Source organism: Salminus brasiliensis, chromosome 25 (assembly GCF_030463535.1).
Source record: "Salminus brasiliensis chromosome 25, fSalBra1.hap2, whole genome shotgun sequence".
Taxonomy (NCBI): Eukaryota; Metazoa; Chordata; class Actinopteri; order Characiformes; family Bryconidae; genus Salminus; species Salminus brasiliensis.
Window position 1 is genome coordinate 3,443,230 of NC_132902.1, and position 19,310 is coordinate 3,462,539.

Here is a 19,310-nt window from a genome sequence, read left to right on the forward strand (position 1 = left end):
GTACGGTAGGTGGCGACAGTGGCGGCTCCACCACCGCGCTCAGTCTGAGGGAAGCCCTGAGAGGGGAGGAAGGAGAAGGCGAGCGTGTGTTTACCTCAGCATGGCGTGCGTGTGTCAGAAGGTCGTGAGGGCTGTGAGGTGCCGAGCCTTCAGTAACCTCACCGAGCCCAGAGTTCTGCCTCCGGGAAGGTCCTACAGCACTGACCCAGGCGCCTCCACGGGAGAACCCCTAGCGGAACCAGAGGAGAAGCCGAGGAAAGGCTTCGCTGCCGCTTACGAGCTCCACTCTGACCTGAAGCTCCAGCAGCAGCAGGGGGAGGAGGAGGGCAGCGGCAGCGGCAGCGGCAGCAGCAGCGGCAGCAGCAGCGCAGCGAAGCGGTTCTCCAGGAGCTCCGCCCGGCACGACGCCTCCTTCGCCTCGCTGCTTCGCCACTCGCCGTTCATACAGATGGGTCCGGCCAAGGACACGGAAGTGATCGGCAGGGTCTTCCACGTGGTCCAGGACGACCTGTACATCGACTTCGGGGGGAAGTTTCACTGCGTGTGTCCGCGGCCCAAGGCGGACGGTGAGCGCTACGTCAAGGGCAGCAGGGTGAAGCTGAGGCTGGAGAGCCTGGAGCTCACCTCCCGCTTCCTTGGCGCCAGCACCGACACCACGCTGCTGGAGGCGCAGGCCGCGCTGATTTCCCTGGCGGAGGGCAAGCCGGAGGGCAAGGCGGAGGGCAAGGCGGAGGACAAGCTGGAGGAGTAGCGGCGATTCACGGGGACCAAGCACTTTTGGACATCATTTATGACTGTGCATAACCTGAGACTACGAGTCAACCCTCCATTTGTGTGTTTTTTTGTTTTCTAAGATGTTAAAGCTGTTCAGTAAAATTGATCAAACTATGTTTTGCATTATTATTTATTGAATTATTCATTATTCATTTAAGCCCATATCCTGTGTAAGTTCTAACCCGTCCAGCCGCAGACCCCTCAAGGCCTCTGAAGGTGTCCTGTGGTGTCTGGCACCAAGACATGAGCAGATTCCTTAGTCAGAGTCCCGGCAGTGGTAAAGGGGGGGCCACAGTAGATTGCATGCCCCCGTCTCCTGGTCTCCAGTGGTCTTTCCCTTGGAGTAAGCATGGTAGACACTGGCCCATTGAGAAATCCGTCTCAAGGCTGGTCTGAGCTGCCATCCAGACCAAAGCCCCCATCCCCTATGCTGGTAAACCAGTGAGACCAGCGTAGTGTATGTTGCAGATGCTGGGTTTCCAACTTGGTGATGATGGTTAACCATCTTGACCAAGTCAACCAGCATGACCAACCAGCAGGTGTTTACTTCCTGCCTAATATATCGACCTCTTGGACGTCTGGAACGGGATAAGCAGTGGGGTTTATTTCACCAGGGATTGGATAAGGGCTCATAAAGTGACCCTAAGGGTGTTTGTAGAGATTACTAATGAAGGAAAGTAATATTCTCCAGCAGTTTGGTGATGAGATGTATCACACAAATCACTTCAACAGGGAAATTAACTGTTTTTTATTGGTTTAATTATATAATATTATTCTTGTAAAGGGGTGGAAAATGTAAGAAAAATGACCGGTAACCTGTGGGAACTTTAGCTCGGGAACTTTGGGAGTTATAATTATAATTTTCAGGAACTTTATCATACACTTTGCTATTCAACTGTTTTGGTATCATATCTATTTATTGTAGCCAGGATTATAGCTTCAAATATTCCAGTTTTGGTCTCATTAATTCCTGTTAATTCCCATGGTCAATTTCCCAACTTTCCCAACTTCCTCGAGGAATTTACACACATAAGAAGAAGCCATGTGGTCCATGTTTTGCAGTATTACACTGAAATACGCAAGAAAAAGTCAGCTTTTTTAAAAATGTATTTTATTTTATTTATTTATTTATTTTTGGGTGGTCACTTTATTGAGCAGTACTGCGAAAAAAGAAACCAATGATATGAACCCTAAAAGCTGACGTCACCTAAGCTGTGTAAATGACAGTACAGTGCAATGCTCATAGGTTCACAGGACATTTTTGTGTACTGATAGGAAGTGACAGCAGCAATTTGCCAAAATCCAATGAATTTCTTTAAAGAAGAAAACAAAGCGTATATGGGTGATGTTACACAACTGATGTTTAGCGCATTGTAAAGCTTTTTTTTTTTTTTTTGGGGGGGGGGGTACCCAGCCCTACTCTGGACTGGATGGTGATAAAAAACTGCAGTGGACATTGGGTCCCAGGCTAGCAGGACGGCAGTCTGCTCCTCTGGACGATTCATTCGTACATGGTCAGGTGCAGCCACTGTGTTTGACAGAGAAGGCACAAATGAACAAATTGATACGTTTTCCCCTTTTTCCCGAACACTGAATGTCAGACTGACATTTCATTTACATATGTTGCATATACAACGAATTACTAGTGTTGGCAAATACACATTTAACATGTTCCATGAATACAGATACACTGTAAAGATGCAGTTGGATCATTTGATATATATCTTGTTTTTTGAACTAGGAACTGAAACAAATGTATTTTACAATATATTTCATATATGCCAAACCTATATAAACCTTTTGCCAAATCTAACCTAAAATGTATTCGAAAATAAATGTAATAAAAATGTGTACACAAAGTAACTCAACGGGGAAATCAACCTTTTTCTTTTACACACAAAAAAAGGAATAAGAAATGTTTTAGAGCTTAGTTTAACTGGATTATCTAGTGATGGTATCCTTTAAGCATGTATAATGTATGTTTATATATGGTAATTAAATTTTTTTAAATACATGTATTTTTGTAGATGTAATAAAATATATTCATTGGCAAATTTCATATATGCCAAACGCATTAAAAACAACAAAAATACAGGATTAATATATATATAAAACAAAAAAGTATTATTTTATTTAAATAGAAATAAAAAATAAATCAAAAGAAATAGATAGTAAATATAATAAAATAATATAATATAATATAATATATAAAAATGTGCCAGTTGCATATATGCCAAAGATATTTTTTAAATCTATTTTAAAATATTTTAAAATCTATTTAAAATAAACAATATTAATTGGTCAATTTCATATGTTAAATGTATGTAAAAAAAAACCATTTCAAATATATACTGATAAATGCAAATGCAAATTGTTAAATGCATGTTTAACTAATTATTTTACATTTAAACACGTATTTCAAAATATATTTAACAGATACATTTTTGGCCATGTTTGCACAAAGCAAAAATATAACTGATAAATACATTTTGAAAATATTTTGTGCTCATAAAACTAATGTACTGAAGACCTGAAGGAGGCTAGAAGATTAATGCTGGTAGTGGTAAACATCTGAAAGTAAACGTCCACATGTGGGCTGTCCCTGGTTAAGCATGGCTCGTGGTACACAGCTGTTATTGCTAATTTAAGTAGGTGTGATAAGCCAGACTACAACCGGCCCACCAGGACTGCAACTTTAGGAACCCTGGTCAACACAAGAAAATCACCTCTGAGACGTTGAGTTTAGCAACACCGCTCTTGTCCGTGTCCAGCTGCTGGAAAACTCCTGTGTGGGGAGATTGTACACGGTATAAAGATTTACAAACCACACTGACGTCCTACAGACTGAGGATGTACTGCGGTTGTACTGCGGTAACAGCGGCAGATACTGTACTTACTCAGCATAGCCTCCAGTTTGACCAGGCAACAGATGAAGCTATCAAAATCCACCACCTCCTGGGCGGCGTATCGTGCCACCAGCATCTGGTTCAGCTTGTTGTTGAGCTTAAAACCTGGAAAAGGAGAAAGTGAAACCACGTCTTGAGAAACCTGCATGAACCTCCAGGTTCATTCTTCTGAATAGATGCAAGCCTACTGGATCTGAACTCGTCAAGATGGGAGATCACTAGAGGCTCATACTGCCTTACCGGCTGCTTCCAAGGCCAGGCGCAGCTCATAGGAGTTCATGGTGCCCGACTTGTCCTGGTCAAACTGCTGGAAGATGTCCTACGAGACGGAAAAGGGAGACCAAGAGATCACAAGAGGTCAGAAGACTCAGAGTCTGGTGAGGAGGCGAGTCGGTTGTGTTGGTACAGATTAAAGAGCACTGATCTTCTCACCAGCCACTTTGTGATCTTGTTCCACAGGATCTGGAACTCCACGATTCCCAGACGAGCGCTGCCGTCTTTCTGAGTTCCACCTCAGTCAAGGATATTTTTTTATTAGAGCTGTACTCACTTATACTCAACACCAGATGCCATAGAGACGCGGGTTTCTGGGCTACATCCGGTTGGGCCGTCATGGACCCTTAGTGGACGTCTTTTTCAGACCACATACTTGTTTGAGGGGGGGGGGGGTTGGTGGTCTGCGGGACGCCGCAGTAAGTTTATGGTTGGGTTGGAATCGCTGAAGCAACCTGAACGCGACCTATTTTTCAACTCCCACTTTTCAACCAAATTAAGACGTAGAGGGACGTCTTTTTCTAGAGAGACGTCTTGTCATCGCCCTGAACGAGACGACTTCTTCTCAATGAGTCTTTGCTGGATGGGGGTCAGTAGGAAATGTCGTCTGATGGCTCCTCTAAACTCCTCTAAACAGTTAAGGCAAATGTCCCAAGCGCAAATGTCCAGGTCAGTTGTCCCGGACATGACCCAGACTGTATCCTGCCAGCCCACTAGTATAAACTCAGGGCAATTATCCAGAGAACTCACAGTGGGCGAGGCGGTCCCCTCCTTCACCATTGTAGATTGTGCTACTTTTTGCATCCTGCCAGGCCTGCCGAACATCTGCTGCAAGACAAGACAAGCGTCTGACAGGGACAATCTCCGGCTGAACGCTACATGTGTGGAAGGTTATCTCTGGATAATGTCCGGACCTGATTCTCCGGGTCCTATCTTACTCACGCCTTCCTCCTGCGTCCTTTAAATAGTGACGGTGCTTGCGAATGTCTGTACGCCGATGGGCGTGGCGGTCTTGAAATGAGGGGTGTTCACTGACCGAAAACAACCTAGGCAGACGTCAACAGTCGGACGTTTGTTGCTATCTTGGCAGTGAATCGTCAACACAGGCCCAAACACCCCCGCTTTACACCCCTGAAACCGCAATCTTGGCTCTTATAGGGAATGTTACGGCCAAAACACACCCACGATTAATTAAAGAGGCTTAGTTCATGCCATTTGCGTACTTCTCTAAAATAGGGCCCCATGTATGAAAACGTCCAAGTCAACTATCCGAGCCGACACAGGGATGGTGGTGCGCCTTTCTACTGTGCAGCGTCTTTTCTGTCTCTAACGTTATTGCTAATTGTCGGAATCGTAAATGGTGGAGTTGGTGGAGTTTGTGAGGAAGGATACGTCCATGAGATGCACCATGCACCTGCACGCCTCCAGGCTGAATCCGTCGCTCTTTAAGTCCGGGTCTGAAAAACACGTGGGCAAAGTTACGCTCTCGTCCAGTACGAACAGTCTCAACAGGCCATGCCGAAACCAGACTTACGTTTGGATGCCACCTCGTTCAGGATGCTCTTCAACTCAGCAGCAGAAATCTCCTTATCCTGAAGCGTAAAGACTAATGAATGAATGAACTGCAGCGGTGACCCACAGGTCAGCAGGCCAACATATGTACACCGTAAATTGTGTAGGACACTCTTACCTCTCCAGACCACTTGGCAAACATGTCTCTGAACGAGGCGTCGATGTCTTGCTCTGTGATCTCAACCTGGGACGTTTAATTCAAGCAAGACATGAAACATTTCAAAACTCTCAACGGTTAATTCTCCTACATACACGACATGTCCAAATACTTGTGGACACCCCTTCTAATAAATGCATTCAGCTTCTTCAAGCTGCATCTATTGCTGACACCGACTGCCTTCTTCCCAGGACAGTAGAGACAGTTACCCTCGATTTCAGAAGAATCAATGAATGAGCAGGTGTCCCAGTACTTTTGTCAATTTAGCGTTCGTTAAAATAACTTCATGATTGTGGTCAGTTGAGTCTCTGCAGCGCCCTCCCCCCCCTCCTCCTCCACTCTATCTGGTTCACACCTGTGACATGACCCCATATACTGGACCTGCTCTGTGGACCCTTACCTGCTCATCTAGGGTGAAGGCCACCTCATTGTCCACCTCCCTAAAAGAGACAAGGAGATCAGGACAGCATTACGGCCTTTCCCAGTTATTCACATAGTGGAGGGGTCAGCAGTCTCACCACAGAGAAGAGAAGACTGGTGACCCCTGATTGACCCCTGAAAAATCGATGAAATACATATATACACTATATGGACAAAAGTATTGGGACACCTGCTCTGTTCTACTAGATTTTGGAGGAGCATTGCTGTGAGGATTTGATTGATTGCATTCAGCGACAAGAGCTTTAGTGAGGTTTAGTGAGGTCCCCAACTGTCCTACTTATCTGAAAAGTATTGGATGGAGCTCCACCATCCATCATTCCAGAGAACAGAGTAGTTCTGCTGGTGGGCTTTACACCCCTCTAGCCCACGCGTGGCAGCATGGTGCCCATAGATTGGGAACTAGACAAGCTGTGTTTTTAAAGTAGCTGAATGCATTCATTAGAAAGGGTGTCCACAAACTTTTGAACATATATTGTATATATATAAATAAATAAAAGTTACTCACTTTATCTTGGACTGTTTCTCAGTGAAGACCCTGACAATGAAGTCGGCCTCCTCCCCAGGCTGGGAGGTGGAGGGAATGACCAGGTAATCTCCCGGAGGAAGGCGGAGTCGTGCAGTTATCTCCCGTTGCATGATGAAGTCCTCTGAACTTGCGCAGACGGTGGCGGACTGGAAAATCTCCCCGTTCAGACACACATTCTGGGAATCGCGGAACTACAGCACAGAAACACAGGCCAGGGTTTGCTTAGCTGGGGGGCACTGGCGGTCTTTGACGGGCAAGGTGGTTAAAATGTTGGTCATCCAGGCAAAAACATACCCTATGCTGGTAAGCTAGCTAGTTAACCAGCTCTTGGCCAGCTTGGTTATACTGGTTAACTAGTTTGGTCTTGCTGGTCTTGCTGGTTGACCAGTTTTGTGACTTTGGTCATGCCGGTAGACCAGCTTGGTCTTGGTCTCTACCAGCAGGGTCAAGCTTGGTCATACTGGTTGTTCAGCTTAGTCAGGTGGATCAGGCTGGTAGACCAGCTACATCATCAAACTCAAAGATACCTTATGCTGATCAAGAGCTAAGCTAGTCAACCAGCTTAACCAGCCAGATCATTGAGCTTGAGCTGAACAGGCTGTTTTTTAAAGATGGGAATAGCGAGGCCTCTAGGGCATAATGCATCCTCAGTTGACTCCGATGCAATCTTAACGCAGCACAGGCAGAATAAGGCGTTTACCTCCTCTGGGACCTAAAAGAGAGAAAAACATAAAACACACACTGAGCCATCAGGAATTGGTTGAAATGCTCATCAAAATACTTATTGAATTGAATCATTGAAATTTTCAGCTTGTCCAGAAATGCATGTCATTCAGGGCACAAGGTGCGAATTACACTTCCTATCTATAGGGGGAGCCCAGGAGCAATAAAGGTCCTCGCAATTCTTGCATAAAGCTGCTTTAAAAATTCATATTAGACTCGTCAGCGAACCATACAACAAGAACTGGTAGCCGACGAGGTACAACTAGGGCCAGCCGTGGCCCCAACTGCCCACCCACCAACAGTGTGTGCTTTCCACTGACAGTGGTAGGCGTTCATATTGGTGGCCAAAACCTTCTGGTTTCCAGCTGAGCTACCCATACAGGCCCCATCTGGGTGTTATCCAACCCTAATTACCACTGACCCTGGTAGGACCCTGGTGGACATTCATATTGAGGGACAACATGGAACCCATGGACAAAATGTTCTGGTTACCAGTTGGGATACCCCTACAGGCCTCACATGGGGGATTATCTGGGTTCTGTTGATTTAGTGGGGTGGGGCTGCGGATAGCTGACCTAAGGTTCCTTACCTTGTAGATGCAGTAGCCAATGGAGTGTATGTCCTGGCCCAGCTTGCGAAAGTGCCGGCGGTCCTTCTGCATCAGGGCCAAAAGGAAGCTGCAGGCCACTTCATTGTCCACGGGATCGTCATCCTCCTCCAGCAGAGTGATTCTGTACTGCGGGTTTATCCAGAACGTGTCTGACAGAGAGAAGTGTGGAAGGCTTAGCATATGAATATGCATAAGTGATAAACCATAAAGTCCTCATACCTCATGTCTGGCGTCTTTCCTACCAGGACTAAAATCACATGGACAAAAGAATGATGGATTATCTCATGTGCTGCAAAAGCACCTTTGTGACTACTGGAGCCGCCAGCCGACGAACCACACTTCCAGCTGCCCTCAAACTGCTGGAAGGCCCACTGGCCGAGCTGATCGTTGGCCAAAGTGTCAGGAGTCAGGTTACAAATCTCCACCATTGAGTACCGCTCCTTATAGTCTGAATATGCCATCCTGGAAGACAGATAAACAAACAGAAAAGCAGACAATAGGAAGACACACTTCAAACAGCAATATTCGGGGCCCAAGCACCAACAAGCTCAACGAGGCATAAGGCACGATGGTACCTTTCTGCAGGCAGAGGGTAAATGATAGGGAGTTGGCGCTTCCCAAAAGCCTCCTAAATGCCATGCTTGTAAATGGTACCTTTTCTTTTTTCAGGTTGTGTACAGATTGACCTTTTGACCTTATTTAAATAGGCTTACACCTCCAGAGTGCTGTTGAGATCATTTAAAACCTAATTACTCAGTACGTACTAATTACTCAGTGATATTTAGTAAATACAAATAATTCAGTAGCCACTAATTATTTATATAATAGTAATTATTCAGTATCTACCAATAATCCAATATCTACTTCAATAAGTGTTCTTTTTAGTATCTACTAATCACTTAATAAGTACTACTTACTCAGTAAGTGTAATTTAGTAAGTACTAATAATTCAGTATCTACTAATTATTTATAGCATAGTAATTATTTAGTATCTACCAATAATCCAATATCTGCTTCAATAATCAGTCTCTACCAAGCATTCAATAAGTAGTAATTATTCAATACCTTCTAATTTAAAACCTAATTACTCAGTACCTACTAATTCTTCAGTGTTATTTAGTAAAAACTAATAATTCAGTAGCCACTAATTATTTATATAATAGTAATTATTCAGTATCTACCAATAATTCAATATCTACTTCAATAAGTGCTTCTTTTTTGTATCTACTAATTATTTAATAAGTACTAAGTATTCAGTACTTACAAATTATTCAGTACCTTCTAATTATTCAATATGTGTTAGTTCAGTTTCTACCAATAATCCAATATCTACTCAAGTACTAAGTAGTATTTCCTAATTTAGTAATTTAGTAAGTACTAATAATTCAGTATCTACTTATTATTTATAAGATAGTAATTAGTTAGTCTCTACCAATAATCCAATATCTACTTTGATAATCAGTATCAGTAGTAAATAAGTAGTAATTATTCATACCTACTAATTAATACCCTAATAATTATTACCACCTAATATTAGACTAATTTAAAATAGTAATTATTCAGTGTCTACTAATAATCCACTACTTCAATAAGTGCTTCTTTTAGTATCAATCATTCAATGAGTAGTAATTATTTACTACATACTCATTTAAAACCTAATTACTCAGTGTTATTTAGTAAGTACTTATTATAACAAAGTAATTGTTCAGTACCTACTAATTACTCAGTACCACCTAATTTTTCAATAAGTGACAGTTATTCAGTAAATACTAATTATGCAATATCTACTAATTATATCTAAAATAGTAATTATTCAGTATCTACCAGTAATCCAATATCTACTTCAATAAGTTCTTCTTTTTAGTATCTAGTAATCATTTAATAAGTACTAAGTACTCAGTACCTACTACTATTACTCCTCCTATATCTCCTAATGTGTTAGTTATTCAGTACACAGTTTCACACCAGGACTATCAGCGCCAATAATAACACTAATAATTAAATACATAGTAATTATTCAGTATCTACCAATAATCCAATATCTACTTCAAAAGGTGTTTTTTTAGTACTAATCTTTTAAAAAGTACTAAGTATTCAGTACCTACAAATTATTCTGTACCTCCTAATTATTCAATGAGTTTCTACCAATAATCCAATATCTACTCAAGTACTAAGTAGTATTTCCTAATCGTTCAATAGATATTCATTACTTAGCACTAATTATTCAGAATCTGCTTGTGAAGCTAATATGTGTGTAATATGAGCAGCTCGAGGAGGCTCACTCCAGGAGGGAGTCCTAAACCGATACAAATCTAGCACAACTGGTGCTTGGACCCCTAACGGCACTAAAAGCGGCATATATAATGTACCGGTCTTCTCACCAGAACTCTCCATCCTCTGCGGAGTGACTGAGCTTGGCCTTCTCCTCCGGCAGGATACTGTCCCACTCTGAGGAACTGAGGAACGACAACAGTGCCTTATCCGTATCCATCATTATTCAGAGTGTATTAGTGAGATCCACGGCTGGTTGATACACTTACTTATCACTCCAAGGGCCGTTCCACTCCTTGTGACCCCAGGGGTTCCTGAGGCGCACCAGCTGCACCCGACTCTCACCCACCTGAACCTACAGGAGAAAGATAGAAGTGCATGAGAGCACAGTACCAGAAAAGCAATGACTGTAGAGTGTAGCCGCTGAACAGGGTTTCACCTCCTCTGCTGCCGTGATGGAGTAGGCATGCGTCTTCACCAGCTGCTCTGCGGTCACAGACTCTATTTCACTGGCACTGCCCTGCTCGGAAAGGCATTACCTCAGTGCACGCTAACAGACTTTAACCTGTCCAGGCTTGACGTCAAACCAGGTTATCAGGTCTAACATGTACAGCATACTCACGAATATAGACGTGCACATCAGAGACCCCCGGCTCAGGGCCTGCCTTATTATATTAAACAGGTTCGAGGGGGCTTTGCTGAGCTCGTAGCATTCCGCGATGCCTCCGGTGAAGTCCTCGAAACCCTCGATAGAGTTCCCCCCTTTCAGGGCCTCATAGCATCCGTTCACCCTGAAGAGCAACGGGAGAGAGAAACCAGCAGGACAATTTTCACCAAGCTAATGGGTTTGTTGGGCACTCTGGAGCCTGCTGCTCTCCAGGCGGAAAGGTTCAAAGGTCAAAAGGTCAAGATCTCTTTCGAGACCCCACATCTATCACAAACAGAGCCCATTCCGACAACGTTGCCCATCATCAGTGATCTACTGGGTCTAAAATGAGCTGTAGTGCTTGGACCCCTTGGATTGCCGCATCCTATGTACATACAACCCAGACTCACATGGGTGGACCATGGGCTAGGTGGGTTCCAGGTGGCTTTGTACATGCGTTTTCTTTACTGGGAACCAGTTGAGCTTCCCAAATGGGCCTCATCGTTACAGCCCACCTTGATCTTACATGACTGCCAGCTACGCACCAAGTGCAGTCTACAACCCAGATGGGGCCCATCACTGACCCTGGTGGGCATTGTCTCAGTTGGCCTCCTCATACAGGCCTCACAAGGGCACGTTAGCTGGGAAGACTGTAATTTCATGATGATATGAAGGTGTGTGAGTAAACTATCCCCTCACACACACTTACTTAGCACAGGCCTTCTCCAGCAGTGCGCTCCAGAACTCATTTCCGTCGGCAGAGTGGTTGAACAGCAGCTTCCCGCTCCTCACGGGCAGCAAGTCGTCGACCACAACGTCCATCCACTTCCCGTATTGCCACAGCTGTGGAGATGGAGAGAGGTTTGATCCAATGGATTCTGATGATGTGGTTCATTTGTCAATGATTAGGTGTTTTAAGTCATTCATTATTATTAATTATTGAGTGTTTAGCCATTAGTAATTGAGTTCACTATCAACCCATTCAGGTCTATATTTTATAACTACCACACTGTAAAAAGAGCACAGTGAAATGTACAGTAACTTGCTTCAAATATTAGATTACTTTTATACTATTAGACTACGTCAAATATTAGATTACTTTTATACTATCATACTACGTCAAATATTAGATTACTTTTATACTATTATACTACGTCAAATATTAGATTACGTCAAATATTAGATTACTTTAAAACTATTACACTACATCAAATATTAAACTATAGCAAATATTAGATTACTTTGATACTATTACACTACATCAAATATTAGATTACTTTGATACTATTACACTACATCAAATATTAAACTATAGCAAATATTAGATTACTTTGATACTATTACACTACATCAAATATTAGATTACTTTGATACTATTACACTACATCAAATATTAAACTATAGCAAATATTAGATTACATCAAATATTAGATTACTTTGATACTATTGGACTAAATCAAATATTAGATTACTTTGATACTATTAGACTACATCAAATATTAGACAACATCAAATATTAGATTACTTTGATACTATAAGATTACATAAAATATTAGACTATATCAAATATTAGATTACTTTAATAGAATAGGCTACGTCAAATATTTGATTACTTTTATACTATTAGACTACATCAAATATTAGACTATGTCAAATATTAGATTACTTTGATGCTATTAGACTACATCAAATATTAAATTACTTTGATACTATAAGATTACATCAAATATTAGACTATGTCAGGTATTAGATTACTTTGATACTATAAGATTACATCAAATATTAGACTATATCAAATATTAGATTACTTTAATACAATAGGCTACATCAAATATTTGATTACTTTTATACTATTAGACTACATCAAATATTAGATTACTTTGATACTATTAGATTACATCAAATATTAGACAACATCAAATATTAGATTACTTTGATACTATAAGATTACATCAAATATTACACTATATCAGATATTAGATTACTTTAATACAATAGGCTACGTCAAATATTTGATTACTTTGATACTATTAGACTACATCAAATATTAGATTACTTTTATACTATTAGACTACATAAAATATTAGACTATGTCAAATATTAGATTACTTTGATGCTATTAGACTCCATCAAATATTAGACTATGTCAAATATTAGATTACTTTGATACTATTAGATTACATCAAATATTAGACTACATCAAATATTAGATTACTTTGATACTATTGGATTACATCAAATATTAGACTACATCAAATATTAGATTACTTTGATATTATTACACTACATCAAATATTAGATTACTTTTATACTATTAGACTACATCAAATATTAGATTACTTTGATACTATTAGATTACATCAAATATTAGACTACATCAAATATTAGATTACTTTGATACTATTGGATTACATCAAATATTAGACTACATCAAATATTAGACTACATCAAATATTAGATTACTTTTATACTATTAGACTACATCAAATATTAGATTACTTTTATACTATTAGACTATGTCAAATATTAGATTACTTTGATACTATTAGACTACATCAAATATTAGATTACTTTTATACTATTAGACTATGTCAAATATTAGATTACTTTGATACTATTAGATTATATCAAATATTAGACTATATCAAATATTACATTACTTTGATACTATTCGATTACATCAAATATTAGAGTTCATCAAATATTAGATTACTTTGATACTATTACACTACATCAAATATTAAATTACTTTTATACTATTAGACTACATCAAATATTAGATTACTTTGATACTATTACACTACATAAAATATTAGATTACTTTTATACTATTAGATTACATCAAATATTAGATTACTTTGATACTATTAGATTACATCAAATATTAGACCATATCAAATATTAGATTACTTTGATACTATTACACTACATCAAATATTAGATTACTTTTATACTATTAGACTATATCAAATATTAGATTACTTTGATACTATCAGACTATGTCAAATATTAGACTGCATCAAATATTAGATTACTTTGATACTATTAGATTACATCAAATATTAGACAGCATCAAATATTAGATTACTTTGATACTATTTGACTACATCAAATATTAGACTACAACAAATTATTAGACCAAAAAATAAAAAACTACAGGAAATAAATAAAAACGGTTGCTACCACTGCTGCTGCTAAACCAACCCCGAGAAGGAGAATCCGACCTTAAAGTGAAAGATGCCGGCGTAGTCCTTCGTAAAGCTCTGCTCAGGATAAATCACGCGAGCCAGGATTTCTTGATTCAGAGTTAAAGATGCGATGGACGCCATGAGCCAGCAGTTCCCTGCAGGAATGAAAATACAAGTGGTGTCTGTCCTTTGAACGTTGATACATAAAGTACATTGACAATGAACATTATACACTACATGTCCAAATGTTTGTGGACACCCCTTCTAAAGACTGCATTCAGCTACTTTTAAGTTGCATCCATTGCTGACATAGATGAGCAAATGCACACATAGCTTGTCTAGCACTCTAAACCTGATGAGCCTATTGGCACCATGACTAATGCCAGGCATGGGCTAGAAATACTTTTGTCCATATACTTTTGTCCTTCTACTGGATTTTAGCAGTATGTTAGCGAGAAGCTAACAACAATGCCCTTGAGCATTCCTCCCAAATCTACCTTGTTCAGGTGTTCACCACCACCCTGTCTCCTCCCTTTAAGTTCCCAGAGTCCCGAAGCCCCCCCCCCCCCCCCCTTCCTTCCGTCTCCGTCCGAAGTTTTAAACTCTGACTCACGGTCATCTTAACAGTCGTTTATCTGTTTTTACATAGTTTCGAGGTGTATCTTAGTCACACTGTGGTCAATTTCCCAACACCTCGCTTTTAAGCCAAGTCATCCCTGCTGAAAAAAACCCATCTGGCCCATCTCGAGCTCTTAGACCAGCATAGGGTAGATTTCTGCTAGAGTTTAATGGTTTAGCTGGTCTACAAGCATGATCAAGCTGACCAAACCAGACCACCAGCATTATGACCACCAAGAGCTTGCTGGTCGACCAGGGTGACCAGCATTATCAAGGTGGTTGAGCAGCATGAGCAGTAAGACTAGGCTAGTCAACCAGCATGACAAGCATGACTAGGACGGTTGACCACTAAGTCCAGTAAGACCAGAGGCTGGTTAATCTGCATGACCTGCGAGAGCTTGCTGGTCGACCAGTAAGACCATGCTGGTCGACCAGCATGATGACCAGGCTAGTTGACCAGCATGATCAGCATCACCAGTATGGTTGACCAGCATGAGCAGTAAGACTAGGCTACTCAACCAGCATGACAAGCATGACTAGGACGGTTGACCTGTAAGTCCAGTAAGACCAGAGGCTGGTTAATCTGCATGACCTGCGAGAGCTTGCTGGTAAACCAGTAAGACCACGCTGGTCGACCAGCATGATGACCAGGCTAGTTGACCATGATGACCAGCATCACCAGTACGGTTGACCAGCATGAGCAGTAAGACCAGGCTAGTCGACCAGCATGACCAGAATGACCACATTGGTTGACCAGCAAGTCCAGTAAGACCAGAGGCTGGTTGACGTGCATGACCTGTGAGAGCTTGCTGGTCGACCAGTAAAACCATGCTGGTCGACCAGCATGAAGACCAGGCTAGTTAACCAGCATGAGCAGTAAAACCAGGCTAGTCGACCAGCAAGTCCAGTAAGACCAGAGGCTGGTTGACCTGCAAGATCTGCGAGAGCTTGCTGGTCAACCCGTAACGACCAGCATGACCAGTACGGTTGACCAGCATGAGCAGTAAGACCACGTTGGTTGATCTGCATGACCTGCGAGAGCTTACTGGTTGACCAGTAAGACCACACTATTGTGTATTGAACCGGCCATCTTTGTTCACAGTGGCCATCCTTGCTGTATGTAGTGATAGGGCTAGCATTGCTGTTTTCTAAGGTACAGCGGTGCAGGTTTGAGCAGAGGTGAGGTGTGTTATTCTGAAAAACTGACTCAAACTGGACCCAGGAAGTAGCAAACACACTCTTCACAGACTCTAAAGAGGAACTCGGCGAGCGGAAACGTTACAAACACCACGGTTCCTGCTAGAGAATGAGTAGACGTAAACATCACTGTAGATAGCCAGTAACTTCTCAGCATTACTGAGCTCTTTTGAGGGACAATCACACTGATAATCTCCTCTGTGCTGGATGTGTCTCACGGTTGTACGGTGACTCGGTAAGGAATCTTTGCTGTTTCCCATAAAGAACTGACTAACAGTTCATACTGGTCAGCTTACCACTGGCCTTCTTGGAAAATAGTCTCACTGAAATCTGAAAACACTGGCCGAGCTGACCGACCCACATGACCAGCCGGACAAGCAAGACCAAGCTGCTCGACCAACAAGACCAAGATGGTCGAACAGCATGACCAGCAAGACTAAAATGTTCGACCAGCATCATCGAGTTGGTCAATCTGCATGACAAGCCCAAGACCAAGCTGGCTAACCAAGCTGCTCGACCAACAAGACCAAGCTGTTTGACCTGCATGTCCAGCATGAGCAGCAAGACTAAAATGTTTGACCAGCAGGACCAAGCTGGTCAACCTGCATGACAAGCCCAAGACCAAGCTGCTTGACAAACAAGACCAAGCTGGTCAATCTACATGACAAGCAAGACCAAGCTGGCTAACCAAGCTGGTTGACCAACAAGACCAAGCTGGCCATCCTGCATGACCAAGCATGATAAAAATGACAGAGCTTCGACAAGCCCAAGACCAAGCTGGCTAACCAAGCTGGTTGACCAACAAGACCAAGTTGGTTGACCAGCATGTCAAGCAAAACCTGGCTGGCTGACCAGCATAACCAGCATGACCAACCTAGTCAATCTGCATGACAAGCAAGACCAAGATGGCTGATCAACAAGACCAGACTGCTCAACCAACAAGACCAAGCTGCTTGACCAGGATGACCAGCATGACTGTGCTGGTCAACCTGCATGACAAGCCCAAGACCAAGCTGGCTAACCAAACTGGTTGACCAGCATGACCATGTTGGTCAACCTGCATGACAAGCAAAACCAAGCTGGTCGACCAACAAGATCAACCTTGACCAAAATCAAATGCATCATTACCCTATGCTGGTCAGAAGCTGGTTAACCATCTTGCTTACCAGCAAAGGTTTTCTCTTGGATGACCAGCTTTTCACCCCTTGACCATCAATGACCAGCTTGAGCTGGAGTTTTTAGCAGGTAATGCCTCAGGCCTGATTTCCTAATCAAGGTCTGACACCTTGTCAAAAACAGTGCTATGGGTGACCAATCTTTGGGGTGGCTCCCAGATTGGGGTGGCCATGCAGGGTCTCAGGGGTGTACCGGCGATGGACTGTTTTGATATGGGGAAGTCCTGCCATGTTCTAGAACAGCTACAGTCTGAAGAACTCGATATGTTGGAACTCACCCAGCTTTCCCTGGCAGATGTCAGTCCTCGTGGCTCCACCAACGATGAACTGGGGGTCTGGGAAGAGGTCCTGCAAAACACAGTTAGCATCAAGAGTTAGCAGCATTGACACCTGTAGAGGTCTTGTGTGGAAGCCATCACTGCTAACTGCTATCACTGTATAACTAAATACTCTGGAGTCCGGTGGAGAACCGTGACGGTTAGACCTGGGCCTTCACTAGTTTACATCTCTCAGTCCACATGTCCAGCTCTGCATGCGTTCAACACCACTGGCCAGAAACTGTGGAGTGGTCAGACCCTTCTCAAATTAAGTCCCACAGTCGTTCCCAAGAGTCAAAGAACCCCTTTTTTGTCCCGGTACAATACAGAACCCTTATTGCTAGGAGGGATCAAGATGATGCCCTCTCAGGTCAGCACTTACCGCGGGTCTTTTCCATTGCACTCCCCTGGTAAGGTACGACTTTGGCCCAAGCTCCTTAAAGCCCAGGGACTCTGGGGCAGCTGGGAAAGTGGGGTCGCAAAACAGCTGTCCAGAGCTCAGGCAGTGGCTCTTCAGTGCCTCAAAGTCTTGATTCAGGTACTTGGCGACGTTGCTTTCGGTGCCCAAACCTGCAGCACAGGCTCGAGCCTTAGCCAAAGTTGAGGCCGCTCCAGACATGGTCTTCTTCGTCTTGTGTGGTCAACGACACCAGAGCATGTAGTGAAGCCTCTGACCTCCAGACGGGGGTTAAATACCCAACGCTGGTTCTCCACTCCCCTCTTTTTAGGACTCTTTTAAGGTGGAGTGGTTGCATCATCATGTCTGAGAAGCGAGACGGTAGAGCTGTTGTAAGATGGGAAGTCAATAGTGCTGTTACCATGACTTGTCAGATTCACCTGATCAGTGTTTGTTGAAGTGAGGCCAGGCGAGGCAAGGCAACCTTGTTGAGTGACTCATCATCTTGCCTCCTGCCTCTTGGCTTCCTCTTATCTGCATATGAGCAGGAAAGCGATTGGCTTCACAGTAACGGAGGTGAAGGTCCAATCCGCACTTCACACAGCTATATTCTCAGGAACCAGTGCATTGGCACCAACATACACAATATGTTCAAATGTTTGTGGACACCCCTTCTTATGAATGCGTCCAGCTGCTTTAAGTTGCACCCATTGCTGACACAGATGTGCAAATGGAAACCTGCTGGCACCATGCCTAATGCCAGCCGTCAACTAGAGGGGTATGTTGAGTCATCATCACACATCATGTTGCTGAATACAATCAAATCCTCACCGCAGAGCTCCTCCAAAATTTAGTTGAAAGCCTTCTTCTTCCCTGGACAGTAGAGACAGTTACTCCAACAAAAGCAGGATCAGCTCTTTTTGTTTTTAATACCCTATGAGCAGGTGTCCCAATACTTCTGGACATCTAGTGTACATGCACTTTCCAGTAGTGACCCCTGACTGTTAGACCTAGGACTTGAGTTCAGGCCTCAAATGTTAAAATCTGCGCCCACCTGTACGATGATGCTCATTCCCACTAGCCGTACTGTAGGATTTTCGCAGGACGTTAGCGTGACGCTTCTGAAGCTGCTAACAGTCCTTAACGTATATTTGACCTCATCTGTTGGAGTGTAACCATGGTCCAGCGGACCCATGCCAACCACTGGAAATCAGTGGAGATCACTGGTTCGTTCCTCTGTCAGCTGCTAATTATTTTGGTGCTCAATCTGACACGGCCTTCAGCTCGGCTTGTGAAGTCCCGGCCAATGGGAGAGCGTGGTTAATTGTATCTATCCAGACGCCACTCCGGAAAAAAACCCCCAATTTTCCAATTTTCCCCAATCTTTTCCATTGCACTCCCCTGGTAAGGTATGACTTCGGCCCAAGCTCCTTAAAGCCCAGGGACTCTGGGGCAGCTGGGAAAGTGGGGTCGCAAAACAGCTGTCCAGTGGCTCCTCAGCGCCTCAAAGTCTTGATTC

General features: G+C 42.8%; 2 protein-coding genes across 2 annotated transcripts; one reads left to right on the top strand and one right to left on the bottom strand.

Annotated features, from left to right (window-relative positions):
• Positions 1–26: 26 nt before the first annotated feature.
• mrps28 (mitochondrial ribosomal protein S28) lies at positions 27–888 on the top strand. The gene has a single exon (XM_072671126.1). The coding sequence runs from the start codon at positions 101–103 to the stop codon at positions 749–751; it is 651 nt and encodes a 216-aa protein (XP_072527227.1). The 5' UTR covers positions 27–100; the 3' UTR covers positions 752–888.
• Positions 889–1,868: 980 nt separating this feature from the next.
• On the bottom strand, positions 1,869–18,096 carry LOC140547881 (calpain-1 catalytic subunit-like). The gene is made up of 21 exons (XM_072671127.1): positions 17,777–18,096; positions 17,356–17,425; positions 14,124–14,242; positions 11,609–11,742; positions 10,876–11,044; positions 10,693–10,773; positions 10,523–10,608; positions 10,364–10,438; positions 8,284–8,444; positions 7,962–8,131; positions 7,350–7,361; positions 6,629–6,840; positions 6,083–6,122; positions 5,644–5,709; positions 5,488–5,545; positions 5,346–5,410; positions 4,113–4,181; positions 3,921–3,999; positions 3,672–3,785; positions 3,501–3,559; positions 1,869–2,302 (listed from the first exon to the last, which is right to left on the bottom strand). Exons 1-21 carry the CDS (start codon positions 18,011–18,013, stop codon positions 2,276–2,278), a joined length of 2,103 nt encoding a protein of 700 aa, XP_072527228.1. The 5' UTR covers positions 18,014–18,096; the 3' UTR covers positions 1,869–2,275.
• Positions 18,097–19,310: the final 1,214 nt, after the last annotated feature.